The 16,810-nt window shown below is 36.3% G+C and overlaps 1 protein-coding gene and 1 long non-coding RNA gene across 4 annotated transcripts in view; one reads left to right on the top strand and one right to left on the bottom strand.

Annotated features, from left to right (window-relative positions):
* Positions 1-3,263, top strand: part of LOC102548672 (uncharacterized) — a 104,167-nt gene extending 100,904 nt beyond the window's left edge. For both annotated transcript variants that reach the window (XR_015631184.1, XR_015631185.1), the window contains one exon: positions 1,316-3,263. This is a non-coding gene — a long non-coding RNA (uncharacterized LOC102548672). The remainder of the gene's footprint in view (positions 1-1,315) is intronic.
* Positions 1-16,810, bottom strand: part of Gabrg2 (gamma-aminobutyric acid type A receptor subunit gamma 2) — an 88,669-nt gene that overhangs the window by 50,430 nt on the left and 21,429 nt on the right. For both annotated transcript variants that reach the window (NM_183327.2, NM_001393775.1), the window contains 5 exon segments: positions 1,357-1,494; positions 4,004-4,086; positions 6,704-6,924; positions 10,657-10,724; positions 12,414-12,565. In NM_183327.2, coding sequence (NP_899156.1) covers positions 1,357-1,494; positions 4,004-4,086; positions 6,704-6,924; positions 10,657-10,724; positions 12,414-12,565 — 662 coding nt within the window.

Raw genomic sequence — 16,810 nt, forward strand, 5'->3', positions numbered from 1 at the left:
TATATATTTATACTCCACTCAGTCTATATCCCCTGACCCTTCTGAAAGAATTTGCTGAACTGGGGACCAAATATTAAAATGTGTGTCTATGGTAAGCAGCCTCATTCAGACCACCCCAACATTAAAAGTCATGAGATTTCATTTTCAAATATGGACTTTCAGGTTATCTTAATAATTTAATGTCCTGTATGCACACAACAATTGCAGTTTTAGAAGCATTTAATGATTTACAATTTCATAAGTACAAGTATCATTTTATGGTATGATATGAGAGAGAGAGAGAGAGAGAGAGAGAGAGAGAGAGAGAGAGAGAAGGAAGGAAGGAAGGAGAGGGAGAGGGACAGGGAGAGGGACAGGGACAGGGAGAGGGGGAGAGAGAGACTCTCAGTATTTATTTTTAAATCATAAAGCTTTTGAGAATGTTGGTCCCATGAGAATTTCAGATAATGTCACAGTATCAATATCTTATCATTGATGTCATTGTGGCTTGAGATAGTTCTATCTAGTATGTAAAGCTTGACATCTCATCCAGTTTTGGAGCCAGTATAAAATTATGAAATTGAACAGTGATTTCCATACATGCTATCCAGTTGTCCATATGAACGCACAGCAGTGTGACAGTGACAACATGCACAAGGACTGTGCAAGTTCCAGCCAGATGAAATCATGGCATAGAGGGTGAGTTATCCTCTAGAAGAAGAGCTAATGCCATTCCACAGGCTCTGGGAAAGGAGGGTTCAGGATGTTTGGTTTTGTTTGTTGTCTGTTTTATGATGAGACTTCTGATAGGCTAATCTTTATACACCAGAACAGATTATAGTCCCAATACTAGCTGGGTTACAGAAATGGTGGAAACGGAAGAAAAAAAGGAAACACAAAGTTGGTGAGGAGATATGATAGAATGGTAATGGTTGGGTTGGACATGTTAAAAATATATTTCATGAAGTTCTCAACAAATATATTTTGAGTCTATTAAGTTACTCAGAAGTCAACAAATCCTCACCTACTTCAGTTATTTGTAAAATTATTAAAAATATTGCAATTTCAATATATTAGCAAATATACTCCCTAAGAGGAATAAATTAATTTATACCTAATAAACATGTTGTTTTCATGAATAATTGCAATTCCTCTTAAGAAATTATTACATAAATTACTAAACCATTTTAAATCCAATTTGCATCACATCAGTAGAGTACATGTATATTTATCTATTCTACTAGAACACCAACTATCATTTTGTCTAAAAAAAATTAATCTGCTTCATTATCTCTTTGAATGCCATTTATAACATATGCATCAAAAACCTTTGCAGCCTGTGCCTGTGGATGAAAATGCTTCTCAAGAATGTCTTACCAGAAGTTGTCTTCACTACTTCAGTGGTATTCCTCAATCCAACAAAGGAAAACTGATACAGCCTCCATGACCTTGTGTCTCCCACTTCAACAGAACTGCGCTTCCATTGATAAACAATTTCTTCACGAGGATAACCATCTACCAGGAGTTGAGAAAGCTCACATTAAATATGACAGTGAGTGACTGGGCATAGGTAGCAACTACCTTCTTTGAAAAATTTGTAAATACCAAGGGAGAAAAAAGCTGAAAGTCATGTGAGTGCCCTGCAGTGGCCTTGAGGAATTTGCATATAATTCACAGAAAATTAGCATAATTCACATCACATCCTGCTAGAAAAGACTGACAGTAGCAACGTCAAAACTACCTTTAAAAAACTTTTAATTGCATGTAATGTAAACAACAAAGGATATCTGAAATGTTGTACTTGTTCTTTGTATTATTTGAGATAAGATACAAAAATACCCAGTGCAAAATGAAAATGTGATATGTAAAAGAAAGTTTCATATTGAACAGTGGCCAATTGTTCAAGATTTTGCCAGTCCTGTAGACATAGGAAACATTGAAGAAGATCCAATAAAGAGGCTTCTCCAATAGTTATCCTAATATTATGATTCTTTACATTAACAAATATCAAGTTATTCAGTCTCTTGATTTTTTTTTTTAGATTTTGGTTTGTAGAATAAGAAATTTCTGTATCAGTAGCTCATGTTGGCTTTGAGTCAATCATCTCTTATAGTCACCTGATTGCTAGGATTACACCAGTTGTGTGTGACAGAGACCAAAGAAAAGGAAAAATATAATAGTCTTATGGTGCAGTTTGAATTCAGTTTTAACGTACATTGAAATTTAAAATTAAAATCATTATGCCCAAATGCTAATAGGACCACACAAAAGTGCTTATGTGAAGATCTTCATGAGAACAGCATTGCACTCACAATCAGGGTAAAACAGTTATGAGCACGAAATCTCTAGCTGTAGATAACTTATAGATAATTCTTTTTTTTTTTTTTTGGTTCTTTTTTTCGGAGCTGGGGACCGAACCTAGGGCCTTGCGCTTCCTAGGCAAGCGCTCTACCACTGAGCTAAATCCCCAACCCCGATAATTCTTAATAGAGCCTGTTATTATTACTATACCATACAACTGATGGTCACTGTACATTTCCTGAGTGGATAATACTATTTTTAATTAACTGGGGAATGTCCTGTTCCCAGTAGAATATGAATATAACTAAAAGCAAAGATTGGCAATATAGCTCAGTGGTAGGATGTGTATGGGACAAGGTACTGGTTTCATTCTCTAATGTGGTCTCAAAAGAATTGATGCATGAATGAAGAAATGATGAGATAAACATTACTTCAACCGTCCAGATATTAAGAATGTGAAGGGAGGATAACCACTGACTATAAAATATGAAATTCTCTTTGAAGAAAATATTCTTTCCTTTATACTTTTGTTTCTTTTTGGTTAAATCGGTTTGCTCTTGTAAAAGAGAGCAGAAAAATGACATCTACTGAATTGTTGGGGTCATGTAACAGGACACGCTGATAATGGAAAAAGCATGGTGCCACCTGGAAACACTCTGAGGAGGTACTTGTAACTGTTTTTTTTATGGCATTATATTGTGTGTAGGTTCAGGGGGAAATTGTCAGTTGCAACCTGGTAGCATAAATGTTTCTTGTTGCTGAGTTTTAGCTGACTCAATAGAATGGCACCTCTACTTGGTTAATCTCTCTAAAGGTTAAGGACATGCCAACTTTATAACTGAAAACACTCTACTCAAATAGATAAACATGAAATAAGATATAGTGAACAATTATATATATAATATATATAATCATCTGAATATATATTGTGTACATTATATCACTGGAATTGATGAAATAATAAAGAGATGATTAATTCTCAATTAATTCTCTTGTCACTGTCTTTTAAATTTTACTACGGTTGTAACTTTCTTGATTGTAGGAGTTTCCCTGACTCTTCAGAAGAGAAATTGTGTTGATGAAAATGCATGTTTAAAATCTATTGTTAAAATTTCATGCATTCAAATATGTCTAACTGTTAAACAAGAAACAAGGCAGAGATGGATAATCTGACATTTCAGAATATGAGGCCTGTTTGGTTTTGAATATCTATAGAAGTTTTAGTATTTAATTGGTGGTAGATTTGTCATGATTCTTTTGATATGTTATATGGTCTGATGAAAATAATAAGTAAGCTTTTGCAGTATTGGTATGCCATGCATTGTTATAAATATTATACCAACAGAACAGTGTTAATATGGGGTAAAATTTTCTAAAGAATGTGTTATAATATCCTTCTGAGTCCCAGGAAGAAGGGTATTGGAGTTATAGTATCAACCATTTATACCTTTTTTATTGAGTCCTAGCCTGGCCTTTCGGTCCACCTCAACAATTAGTCAGGGCATCCATTGTCTATTTCCTAAGCATTTCCCATCCATCAATTCTTTTGCAATGATTGTTTTAATTGGGACAGTTTTGAATTGCAATAAAAATGATTTCAAAATCAATAGCAAATCTCAGTGCCACTCTGCAATTTCTCAGATTCATTGCATTAATTGACAAGGCAATTACAATTAGAGTGACTACAGTTGGCAGGGCACAATCTGGAGAGAACATTACTTACAACTGGAGAACTCCAGGGGGCAGGAGTGTTCATCCATTGGGAAGTTGTGTAATTGCAACTGGCACTCAGCATCAATTGTTAGCCTAATTAGAACAACAATAAACATACAAAGAAATATGCTAACATCATTTCTACAATGCACACTGACGACCTTTCTAGAACAATCTCGCATTGTCCTTGATAGTACAAAGTGATCCACTTTGAAAAAAAACATTTCAAGTTCTAGGTAAGAATTATTTCTGAGCAAACTTAATTTATATAGTAGACAGAACCACCCAATTCACCTCAACTCCATTTATTCAAAATATGTGGTTACTTGTTTTGTATTTTGTCTTATTTATTTTTGCAAATTAACTGCACACTGGAGATTTCTCAGTGCATATATTTAACTTATTTAAGAGAACAAACTGTTTTAGGAACTTAAGCTCATTTAATGTTTGCATCAAATGAATCTTGACAGTTCTCTGAGCTTATCAGCTAATTAACATGAAGCCTTCTGTTGGCAAGTACTTGCTGTTTTTAAATTGCCATAGGTGGATTTGAGAGGGAATGGTGTGCACATTTACGACAGAGATAGATGGATGGATAGATAGATAGATAGATAGATAGATAGATAGATAGATAGATAGACAGACAGACAGATAGACAGACAGAAAGATAGTAGAGATGATAGATAGATAGATAGATAGATAGATGATAGATAGATAGATAAGTAGATAGATAGATAGATAGATAGATAGATAGATAGATAGATAGATGATAGATAGATGGATGATAGGTATCCTATATAGTATATCTTTTGTAGGAGAGGATTAACTAAATGCAAACAAGAGATGTTAAATGCACACACACACTGAGACAATTGGAAAGACTACACCAGTGAGTCTCATTTTATACAAGATTAAAGCCTCAGGATGTGCACTTTTAAGCCCTGGGCTGTGCCTCAAGAATGGAGTTTAAATCTAAAGAAGTCTAGATGTTCTGACTACAGGCATGGAAAAAAAGAATCACACTGTAATAGTGGTGGTTGTTGGTTTTCAAACTGTTCATGAGCTACATTTCTTAAAACCCACAATACCACTGCTTAAGTGATAGAAATGCTATATTACAAAATTTTAATTTAAAAGATTTTCTAATTAACATAACTTTTCCTTTAGGACATTTGAGATGCTTTATGTTATAACAGAGAAATGAATAATCGTTCTGTGTATGTTCAATGGCCTATGAAGCCTGGATGAACTGAACTACTTCTTTACTAAGTGCTTTGATGGCCCCATTGCACTTAAACTTATTTGAGGTCATAGGGACCAGGGACACAGTTACAATTTGTACTTAGACACTTCACTCCTCATAGTAGGAAACATTAATCATTTTCTCTGTGACCATTCTTCAAAGAAAAGTTTGGCTTTACTCACAAATGCGATCTTAATTAAATTTGAATTTTATTAGAATTATCTCTCAGAATTAAAGTGATACTATAATTAAAGATAATACTGATAGGTTGCAGATGCAAATATAGATTTGGAAGTATAAATGGCTCTATAAACATATGCACATACATATTCAGACATTTATAACTCAGATAAGCAACTAAATTAAAATCATCTCTCTTTATATATACATACATTGTTAGAAGTCTTATGCAGATCATAATTGACACTTTAAAAAGGCTTCTATAATTAAATACTGTTCCCCAAATTAATAGAACTCAAAATTGACTTCAACATTATAATATGATGACAAGACCTGAGGTAGAGTGAATGATTGCAGATTTCACAAGCCAAAATGAACTCTGATTTATCATACAGACTTTGATTTCTATTTCTCTATTTTAGTCATTACCTTTTCAGGAACTTAATAAATTCCCAATGAATCTAAAATAGACACAATGAGTTTCTTTTGCAATTGGAGCCATTTTTCTCAGTAACCGATCTAACTATGGTAAAGATTTCAAGTCATTTGAAAGTATTATGGTTTATGCATTTAGTGTTAAGCATCACAAAGAATAAATATATTTTGGTACCTATTACATGTTAATGTAGATGCACATTGTTTACATTTTGCTAATATATAAATGAATTTTACATACATCATGCCCCAAGGTTAGCATTTTGCCTGTTACTAATTTCATCTGTAACAAATCTCTGTGGCAATTTTCTTCCCTGTCAGGTAAAGAATCAGTAGTTATAGCTCACGGATAGTAAAGGATGGGTGGTAAGTTAGTGTATAGCACAGTGATGGTTCCGGGTTCACCACTTAGTGTATGTCAAAGTCCCAAGCATTCAAGTGCTACTTAAATGGAGATCTGTACGTTCAGGTTTCCTTATAATAAAACAAGGATTCTAAAGATGCCAAATGGTCCTGAAAGTACAGTAACTCCACCTCTCCTAATATTCAACATCTGTCTTCACTTAATACATCTAAATAGAAAATGGAATAAGGGAAATGTAGTGCTGGTTACATAAAAGAGAATGTTGATGTGTATTCTAGAGCCAAGTTCGTTCTCATAAACCTTCTAGCAAGTTCTGTACATCGAAAACTTACAATGACCCTAGTTCATTCGACAGCAAGAGAGAAAGCAGAAGCACCCGGTTCCTTTTCTTTCCATTCTTCTTTACTTCCTGAATGTATGGGGTTGATTTTGCCCTTTTCTTTCCAACAAGTACCTCTTCTCCCCCCTCCACCACCCCAAAAAACTACCTTAAGGTGTAGAGAACTCGACCGTCATTCCAAATTCTCAGCATCCTGTTGGGAGTCGTGATCCAGTGAGCATCCGCTTTTTTGGAGTTCCTGAAGAAAGTGTCTGGAATCCAGATTTTCCCCACCATATTGCTATTCAATCGGAGAACTTTAATGGTACTGTTAAATTTCAAACGTCTGTCATACCAGGTTTGGGCAAAAAAAATATCAATTGTGTATTCCTGTTTTAAAAAGAACAGAAGATTTTTTTTCATCTTTATTAACTTGGGTATTTCTTATTTACACTTCGATTGTTATTCCCTTTCCCGGTTTCCTGGCCAACATCCCCCTAACCCCTTCCTCTCCCCTTCTCTATGGGTGTTCCCCTCCCCATCCTCCACCCCTATTACTGCCCTCCCCCCAACAATCACATTCACTGGGGGTTCAGTCTTGGCAGGACCAAGGGCTTCCCCTTCCACTGGTGCTCTTACTAGGCTATTCATTGCTACCTATGAGGTTGGAGCCCAGGGTCAGTCCATGTATAGTCTTAAGAACAGAAGATTTAAGCGTTTGCGTAGTTTCAGTCTTGGGCTTATCGCCAGTATGAGACAGCATGGAATAGTCCAAAAGAAAGCAGGTGAGGTCTCTACCTCGCCTCTCTTTCACACCTGTTTCATACATTTATGATTTCTGATCAAATATCCAAATCCGTGGTGAGTACCTTCCTTCACGCACATACAAATCAAAGGGGCAGGTCATCATTTGCTGGAGAGGAGTAGAGGTGAGTGTTCCCCTGTCGACTGTAGAATGTTTAGCATGATCTCTGAATCTAAGTCCCAAATACCAGTAGCAAACCTCTCACTTCACCCTAAATGTCACCAGGTATCACTAAATATCGCCTTACAAGAATGATTTTCCGGGTTCACTCTTGTAGAGCACTACTGCGGCCCCATGCACCCAAGATACTGAAATGGAGAATTGTAGGTGTGTGTGCTTTACGATAAAAGAAAGGTTCTAAAGATGCTACATGGTCGCTCCTGTGAAAATATAAAATATGTAAAATGCTTTGCCTCTGACAAATAGAATATGGGAAAGAAACCTTACTAGAGCTTACGATTGTTTATTCCATTTCTCTACATATGATTAAAATAATTAAATTACTTCCATTGCTCAGCTGTGCAATGCTTTTATTTGCGAGTTGGTTAGAATCAAATTATTTTATTAAGATAGCAGTGAGTGATTCGTAGGCTGGATTAATTTCTCCCGTGGAGCACATTCTTAAATGTAATAGTGACAGTTGAACATAAAAATTCACTTTCAGAGCCTATCAAGTGTAAAATGGATGACTTCAGAAAAAGGACAATCAAGTACTGTGTGGCATTCCGATCTGCAAGACTGCAATCAGAATACAGAAGACCTGGTGTGGCTGACACATTCGTACACAGTCCTGAGGGGAGAAAATCCTTCTTTGTTACTAGTGCTTTGTTAACCTTCATTTTACAAAAGAAAAACTAACCCTAACAAATAGGTCCTGGATACTTCTGGTCTTTGCGTTTTGACTTTATCATCAGTATGAGAGTTTTTAATTAAAAAAAAAAAAAACCCTGCTGCCATATTGTGTGGTTTTGTTCTTGCTTTTGTTTTGTTTATTCGTTGGTTTTATTTTTGTGATTTTTCAGCAATTCTTCCGTTGGGTCAGTTTCTGACTGTGTGCTTTTCCCTTGTCAACACATTTAATAAGCCACTTTGCATCTCTAATCCAAAGAATCAACTCTTATAACAATGAACAGCGTCTTCAATTATGTAGTATCATCACGGTCCCAAATAATCATTCCCATGCCCTTCACTGCTTTCTATATTGATTTCAGTGAGGTTGATCTTAAATAGGAAAAGCAGAACAAATGAAAACAACTTAGAATTCTTACAATATGGAAAATTCAGAAGAGCCTCTTTACTTAACCCATACTTCATTTTATGTTGTAAAGCATGAGGCATCAGGGGCAGACGTAGTTTATCACAACCACATGCAACGTCTATCGCTCTTTCACCTGTATCCCCTACTCCTGGGTCTCACTGTGACAGACTACAGTCGACTGTGTACACCCTGCACCTTTCTCACAGGTTACTTCTCAGTTCAAAATTTTTTTATTGTATGAATTGATTCCTTTATTGATATATCCCAAATCTTGACCCCCCATACACCCTTTCAGAGTTCTCTCCTCTACTCCCTCTCCCCTTTGCTTCTAAGAGGGTAGCCAGCAGAGAGACCCAGAAGAACAAGAGAATGAACGGAAATATGCAGCTGCCGAGGGTGAAGTTGGAGGGAAACTCTAGAAAGCCCCAGAGACCTGGGATGGCGGAGGCTCCCAGGACTCAATATCGGTGACCTTAGCCAAAATGTCCAAAAGTGGGGATATAGATCCTGAAGAGATCACCTCCAGTAGTCAGACAGAAACCAACTTTACAGATATAAACACAAACTTACCTTGAAAATTTTTGACCCCAAATTGCTCTTGTCTGTTTGACATTTTTAAGTATTGGGAAAACAACCAATTTTATGAACTATTTTTCAACTACTTAATCCTTTGTTAAAAAATAGAATGGTGCAATAAATCTGGACATATTTTAGATGCAAACAAAATGGCAATAAAACCACATTTTACATAACTAAGAAAAGTTCCCAGAGACCCTCATTCTGACTCAAAGCTAAAGTCTACCTTTGATTACACTTCCAGCATGGGCAACTCTAAATTCTTACTCACAGACAGTTTTTTAAATATTTATAGTTTGTGTCCGAATATAAAGGTTGTAACATCTGTCATTACTTTCATGGTCATGCAAGTAATGAGAGTTACTGAAATTTTATGTTGTCCTATCTGTGTTTTTGTATATAACAATACAGCATAAAATAAATCTATTCGACCATGCTTAAACATCAGTTTTAATTCATAACATCACAAAAATGTATTGTGTTCTTTTATATGTTACTATATTATGCTTGACATTGAAATAATATTTTTGCTATGTTATTTTAGCTGAATTTCTGTTTTTTACTATAGTTTACCATATTACTTACATTAAATTATACTATATTTCTTTCTTTTTATTTGTTATTTTATTTATTTGCATTTCAAATGTTATTCTCCTTCTCAGTTTCCACTCCAGTACCATCCCCTCCACTCCCCACTTCTATGAGTGTCTCCCCCACCCATCCACCCACTCCTGCCTTACCATCCTAGCATCAGCCTACCCTGGGATATCAAGCAATCTCAGGACCAAGGGCCTCCCCTTCCATTGATTCTAGATTATGTCATTCCCTGCTACACATGCAGCTAGAACCATGGGTCCTGCAATGTGTACTCTTTGGTTGGTGCTTTAGTCCTGGGAGCTCTGGGTGGCCTGGTTGGTCAATGTTGTTGTTCTTTCTATGGGGTTGCAAAGCCCTTCAGTTCCTTCAGTCCTTCCCCTCACTCCTCCATTGGAGTCCCCATGCTCAATCTGATGGTTTGCTGCGAGCATTTGCATCTAATTGGTCAGGCTCTAGCAGAGCCTCTCAGGGCTTCAGCAATAGTGTCTGGGTTTTAGGTCTGCGAATGGGATGGATCCCTTATATTAGGTATTCAATCTAGTTTTTCACTTCAAATTCTGGTTGAAAATATAAATATACAATATGTGCTCTAAGAAACATTTCTAATTTGAACAAAAATATTATTTCTATACCATCAATCATCTAAAAAGAAGACAGATTTCATGCATATTTTTGGATTAACATTATATCACAGTTACACACATCAATTTTTATATCTATCCATGTTTGATTTAATGACAACAATCTTCAATTTTTAAACAGCATCATTACCTGAAAAAGCAAAAGGTCTGTAATAATGTATTTTGTTTTCAAAAATCTTGATTCCCTTTAAACAATATAGTCCTTATTTCCAAGCTCATATAGCCAATTAAATTCTATAACTCACCATATTGATAGCATTCACTGGACCAATGCTGTTCACGTACATATCTGTATGAATTAATGTTGGTTTCACTGCAAGGAAAATTATAGAAATGTGTGTTTGGTTTTGCCAGGAACAAAATTGTATCCATTTAGTCTGTTTTTTAGCCTAGCTCACTAGAAATGATTTATTCACAACTAATTTAGTACTACTCAATACCACACATTTTCATAATAATTTCATCTTCAAAGAAATACCTCTTGAAGCAAGTTGTTTGAAAAAAACAGTGCAGTAGAAATCAAGAGATGTTTCATTCTGTTTGCAATTTCATTTTTTCTGGTTCAATTTTTTTTATTGGATATTTCTTATTTATATTTCAAATGTTATTCCCTTTCCCAGTTTCCCATCCATTTCTACAGTGTTCTCTCAGATCTCTTGGTTTTACTCACATAAATCCCTCCAAGCTCCGGAAGCTGTGTGTGTATCCTGACCACTCTTGATTGACGCATATAGGAAAGTTATTATGAGTGATAGGGAATCTAAGTTTTAAAAGTTCAAAGTAGACATAAAGAACAGTAATGCCACATTACTCTTGCTGGTGCAACCATCATCACTTCGCCCTCACACATCTCTAACCAATAGCAAAGCAAAATCTTCCCCAACAACAGTGTGCTGTAACTGTGTCGATAGTGTAAGAAACCTCTAAGGAAGCCTATTACACAGATTTGTTCTTTAGAACTAATATTTAAAAAAAATACATGGTGTAACATTCAAGATAGAACGAGCATGATCTATTTTAATTTAACATTTCATGAGCAGAAGATACATGAGATGGTTCTGGGCTCCAATTCAAGCCTACTTGTCTCATCTTTATTCAGTTTTTTCTTGAAAGTACCATGCCCAATCTCTCTATGGCAGACAGAGTGCTTCATTAACGTTGATATCCACACCCTTTCCCTCCTGAGAGTGAGAGTACTTTCCTGTCTCTTGACTCTGGGCTTGACACATCTTACTTAGATGGACAATATCTAAACAGAAGTGAGTGTGCCAATTCAAAGCCCCAACATTAAGCCTTACGAGAGCCTTCACTCTCTTCCTTTTCGCTTACTGTGAAAAAGATCCTCCTAGCTTGGGTGCTGACTAAGAGATTATCAGCCCAGTTTGGCTCAGCTTAGGTTAGCTTTTCTATCATTGTGCTGCCAAATAATGCTTACAGCTAAGGCCAATGAAACTTTCAGCTGGTCGTTCCACAGGTGAATGGACCCAGTATCCTCTCTGCTGTTCTTCACCTTTCTTTTCCTTCTCTCTGGTGCCGTTTCGTAAGAACGTGTCACTTTTTATAAAGTCTTTGAAATATCCAGGAAACTCTCTAGAAGCTCTTAACCTTCATCATTGCAATCCCAGGCTTGTCTGCTTTTTAGAGGCCTTTCCTTCCCTTTCTTTCTCTTTGGGGTGTGTGTGCTGGTGTTGTTTTTGTTTGTTTGTTTGTTTGTTTGTTTGTTTGTTTTCAAGATGTGTTTCTCTGTATATCCAGGCCTGCCTGACCTTGAACTCACTCTGTAGAGTAGGCTGGCTTCGAACTCACATAATTGCCAGCTCTTTCTCTCTAGTACTAGAATTAAAGACGTAAGCTACCACTTCCCATCTCACCTTTTCTCTATATTTAGAATTATAGGATTGTAATTTTTTGGCTCTAGAAAAATGCCGATATGTTTTTCTAATTGAGTGACTACTGCTGGTACATCCCTTTCTACAGCACAGAATCTAAAGCTTCCTCATACCTCCTATGTCGGGCCGAAGTTTGTTGTCGTACCCTTCCAGAAGGTTGTTTAAGATGACAGTGACATCACCCTCGGGAACTTTTGGAGTCAACACCCATGTTTTATTAGAAGCATAATCTTCATAGTCATCATCTGACTTTTGGCTAGTGAAGCTAAGAAAACAAAAATAATGGTCACCAATCTCATAGATTACTTCCGGGTTGGTCTCCACACAAACAAGACAGAGTCAAGGAGCCATGAGCCAGGATCTCACAAATGCAGAAAACAGCGCAAGGTTGCCTGATGGTTAATCTAAGCAACTAAAGGGCAGATGGAGACTAAACTATTTTCTCCGGGTTTTCCAGAGCGCTCTGCCCTCGCATCTAATAATAAGTCATGTGTTACCTTTAATTTTTGCCTTTCCATATTTGATGTTCGTCTCACCCAAACCGCCCAGCCTCATAAAGGACATTTAAAAAATTGTAAACACGCTATTTAAATTATTGTAATGCAGCCTGATAATTCAGCCACAACACTGTAACAGCTCCTTCTTTCTCCTTTGAGAAGTTAACTTATTCCGACCTATTAATGAAAGTAAGAGAGTGATAATTAGATTCACTCCCAACTCCCACAGTCCTCAGAGCAGCCCCTCCTCCCCCAATTGAGCTGTTGAGGAGAGTTCAGGCTTACTGCCTTTTCTGTCCTCAGGCTACATGATGTGTATTTTCTCGACTTCTGTGCACTGAAGGCTAGAGCCATCCATTTATCTTGTAGTTGTTAAGAAACTGGTACTATGAAGAGAGATGTTGTAGCAGACTTTATTTCACTCTTTGTCACAGCAATACTAACTAACCTGGGATTTCACAGTGATGCTGGATATATTGTAGTCATATCAATAAAATTCATTGCTTCGATGGATCAAATAAACACAGGATTATATGTTATCAGCATCATATGCTAAAACCTGTTAAGAAATCCCTCCTATTTGGTATAGAAATGAGAAATGGATTTGAAAGATGACTTGGACCTCGTGATTCAATTTTCCCTATCACACCTTCTAGCTCGTCCTTTCCCACAGTCAAAGTTAACTGTAATTTGCAAGCTTGAGGAAAATGTAAATTCTTGCCAAACCTTACCATTTCAGATCTATTAGCACTCCAGAAATCTGTACTTTAGGATGAAATTTGAGGATTGTGGAAAGTTCACATAGAAAGAGTCACACCCCAGCCTTAGCTTTGGTTTTCATCTCCTAACTATGATATAGAATTGGTAGTTTTAGTCAGCAGATTGCCACTTTTAACAGAATGTATATATTTTTAATTTTTATTACATTTATTTACATGGAGCTATTTAATTGGTGGTAGGCAAGTGTGTCGTGGCACACCTGTGAAGGTCAGGGCTTGAGGGAAGGTCAGCAAGCATCCTGGGGTATCTTTATCTTCTGAGACTTGTTTTTCCCCATGTCAAATCACACTTTTCTTTAATTATATCAATTATTGAAATATTTATAGATACAACAGGGATAAATTAAATATTTCTATGTAGTTTAAATATATGTGTAGGTATATTTGTACATAGGTATGTATCATATATGCATATATACACATAGAAAATAGAAGGGGTTGGGGATTTAGCTCAGTGGTAGAGCACTTGCCTAGAAAGTGCAAGGCCCTGGGTTCAGTCCTCAGCTCCGAAAAAAAAAAAAGAAAATACATAACAATATGTGGATGAGTGAGACAGCATAATGGTGACTGAGTTATTAATGTTGGTAGTAAAGAAGAAAGAAGGCGATGTTTTCAGTGTAAACACTAACTTCGAAAACAGTGACAGTAATCTTTTATTTTATGGGTTTGGAATATAGTATCTAAAATCAATATGTATTAAAATCCTTATAGGGATGCACTATTTAGTAAGCTGGTGTGTGTGTGTGTGTGTGTGTGTGTGTGTGTGTGTGTGTGTGTGTGTGTAGTTCAATGTACTTTATATTAAATGAAAATCATAATACAAAGGATGAAACAATTTACTTATCAGTGATATTACAAAGGTTTCCCAAACAACAAAGCATAACTTAATTGCCCACCATAACCACATGATAAGATTTTTATGGCTGAAGATACCACACATTTTGCCTATAAAATCTAGAGGAATCAATCTCAAACCAACTGGGAAAATTCCTCCCTACTGGCTAGCTTTTATAGTGCCAAAAATGGTTATGAAGTCTGGTAATGGAAAAAAGACATCCAGAGCCTATCACTGAGCGTTACACAGTACAATATTGCTCTGCCAGGTAAGGTACCCCTGCTGGTACAACTAACGCATGTACATTTTTGGTTACTCTTATGGGGTAGCTACATGACTTCTGATTGATTCGTAGGTTTTTCCTCTAGAAGGGAATTCATGCCTGGTACCATAATTCTGGACCACTAATAAGGAAGTCATAGACCCTAGAGGGGAACCTAATGTTATTTTCATAAATGGTCAAACCATTTCCCAAAGATTATGTTTACAGACCAAGGCTGCTCTCAACTTTGGTCAGAGAAGCTTTGTTTCCCAGTAGCCATAGTTAGTGTAGAAACTCACAACTGGTCAATAAATCATGAGGGTTTGGCTGTGAGCACAGCATAACTGTTAACAACCTTCCCCACCTCAATGCCCCGGAGCCTGCTAAGGCTCAGGACATGTCAAAGCTGGAAGATGAGACCATGCTGTTGAATGTGCTCTGGAAATGGCATGGTTATGACAATCATGAAGTCACATAGGTTATTGGTACCTACAGAGAAACCAGTCAGCAAAAATGCTAGCATAGATAGGAGAGCATCTCATGAAGCTATGCACCTCTGAGGTGTTATCTTGCATTGATAATTGCTAGGGAATGATGAATCATTGTTGTTTGGTGATGTGGCCACCGGTATGTTGTCTTTGCTCCAATGGATGGCCTCTTATCCATTGGCATAAGAGAAAAACTTGCCAGACTTGGTAGGCAATTTTAGAAAAAGAAGAGAGCGTGAAGTGGGAAGGAGAATGGGTATGTTGGTGGGGGTTCTAGCATGAGTTGAAAATGAAAGGATGAGTGGATATGATCATATATTATGATATACATATATAAAATTCTCAAGCAATGCTGTTTTTGAAAGAATGGAAGTGACAGAAATAAATATAGCATATTCCTGTATGAAATTATAAAACAAAACTGATAAAATAATAAAGTACATGGACAAAGCTGGTTAAGGCTTATTATACATAAAGGTCTTGGGTGTATTTTATCTGGGAATTAAATAGTCAAAGAGGGGTTGCAACTCGATTGAAATTAAATATTTCTACAACAGCATACCAAGAGGGCATATTACATTTTGTTTTTTAATGAGGATAGAAGCTTCAGGTAAGACTTCATTCTATAATTTCTATCCTGAATCAAATAGGCTAGCAGTGTTTCCACCAGCCCTCCAAAGCAAGGCTTCACCACAGCCTTGACCAGCTCCCTGATAGGAAATTGCCTCTGGGTCTCAAAGCCTCATTCCACCAAAGCACTGCTAAGCACTGCCTAATGGAGTTCTAATCCTATGACCTAGATCTTACTAGTGTGAGAAGGGAAGGCTTTCTAACAGGAAAAATTCAAGTTATTTAGTTTATGAGGAAAGAATATGGTTGGTCCATCAAAGTAACCATGATAGTATTTTATTACCATAACTAGTCATGCAAAAGTGTAAGTGCCTTTTAAATGCTACCATTTCTCCTTCCATTTCAGACACATGGAGGAATCTTCTTTCCTGTAATATAAAATGATGCTGACGTTCTGATTTGATATGTCTATTTATAGAAACTTTTCATATTTATAAATGAGTCTTCCAAGCACAGTGGTACCGTGTTGATATTACGTTTACTGTCTAGCAACTAGAATAAAACATTTAGTTAATTTAGGCATAAATATACTTACTTAGAAGGAGGGATATCACACAAAATGTAACTAATAATTTTCCCAATGTTATTGCTTTCCTATCAATTGTTGAAACAAAACCAAATTGGTTATTTAAAATAAATATATAAGTGGGAGTTTTATTTTCACACTTCAAAGTGCCCAAATAGACCCTGAGAGTCAAAATACAAAAAAAGATTAAGATCATGTATGTAAGTGTCAGAAAAATCTGGTTTAACTTCTATATTAATTTTCAGTTTGCAACTTGAGAGAGTTCACTCAAACTTAGTAAATCAAAAAATGTTTTTTGCATCTTTAACCAACCGAGATTATCAGTGCACATATTACAATGTATAGAAATAAGATGATTATTTAGTATTCAGACCTATCATAATTATCATGATAAGGTAAGCAATGCTGGGTTAACATAACAGCTCAAAACCTGTAACTAAACCTGAGTCCGTAGATGCTGCTTCAAGGCATTTACCTAAGATTACTTCAGAAG

Source organism: Rattus norvegicus, chromosome 10 (assembly GCF_021556685.1).
Source record: "Rattus norvegicus strain SHRSP/BbbUtx chromosome 10, alternate assembly SHRSP_T2T, whole genome shotgun sequence".
Classification (NCBI taxonomy): domain Eukaryota; kingdom Metazoa; phylum Chordata; class Mammalia; order Rodentia; family Muridae; genus Rattus; species Rattus norvegicus.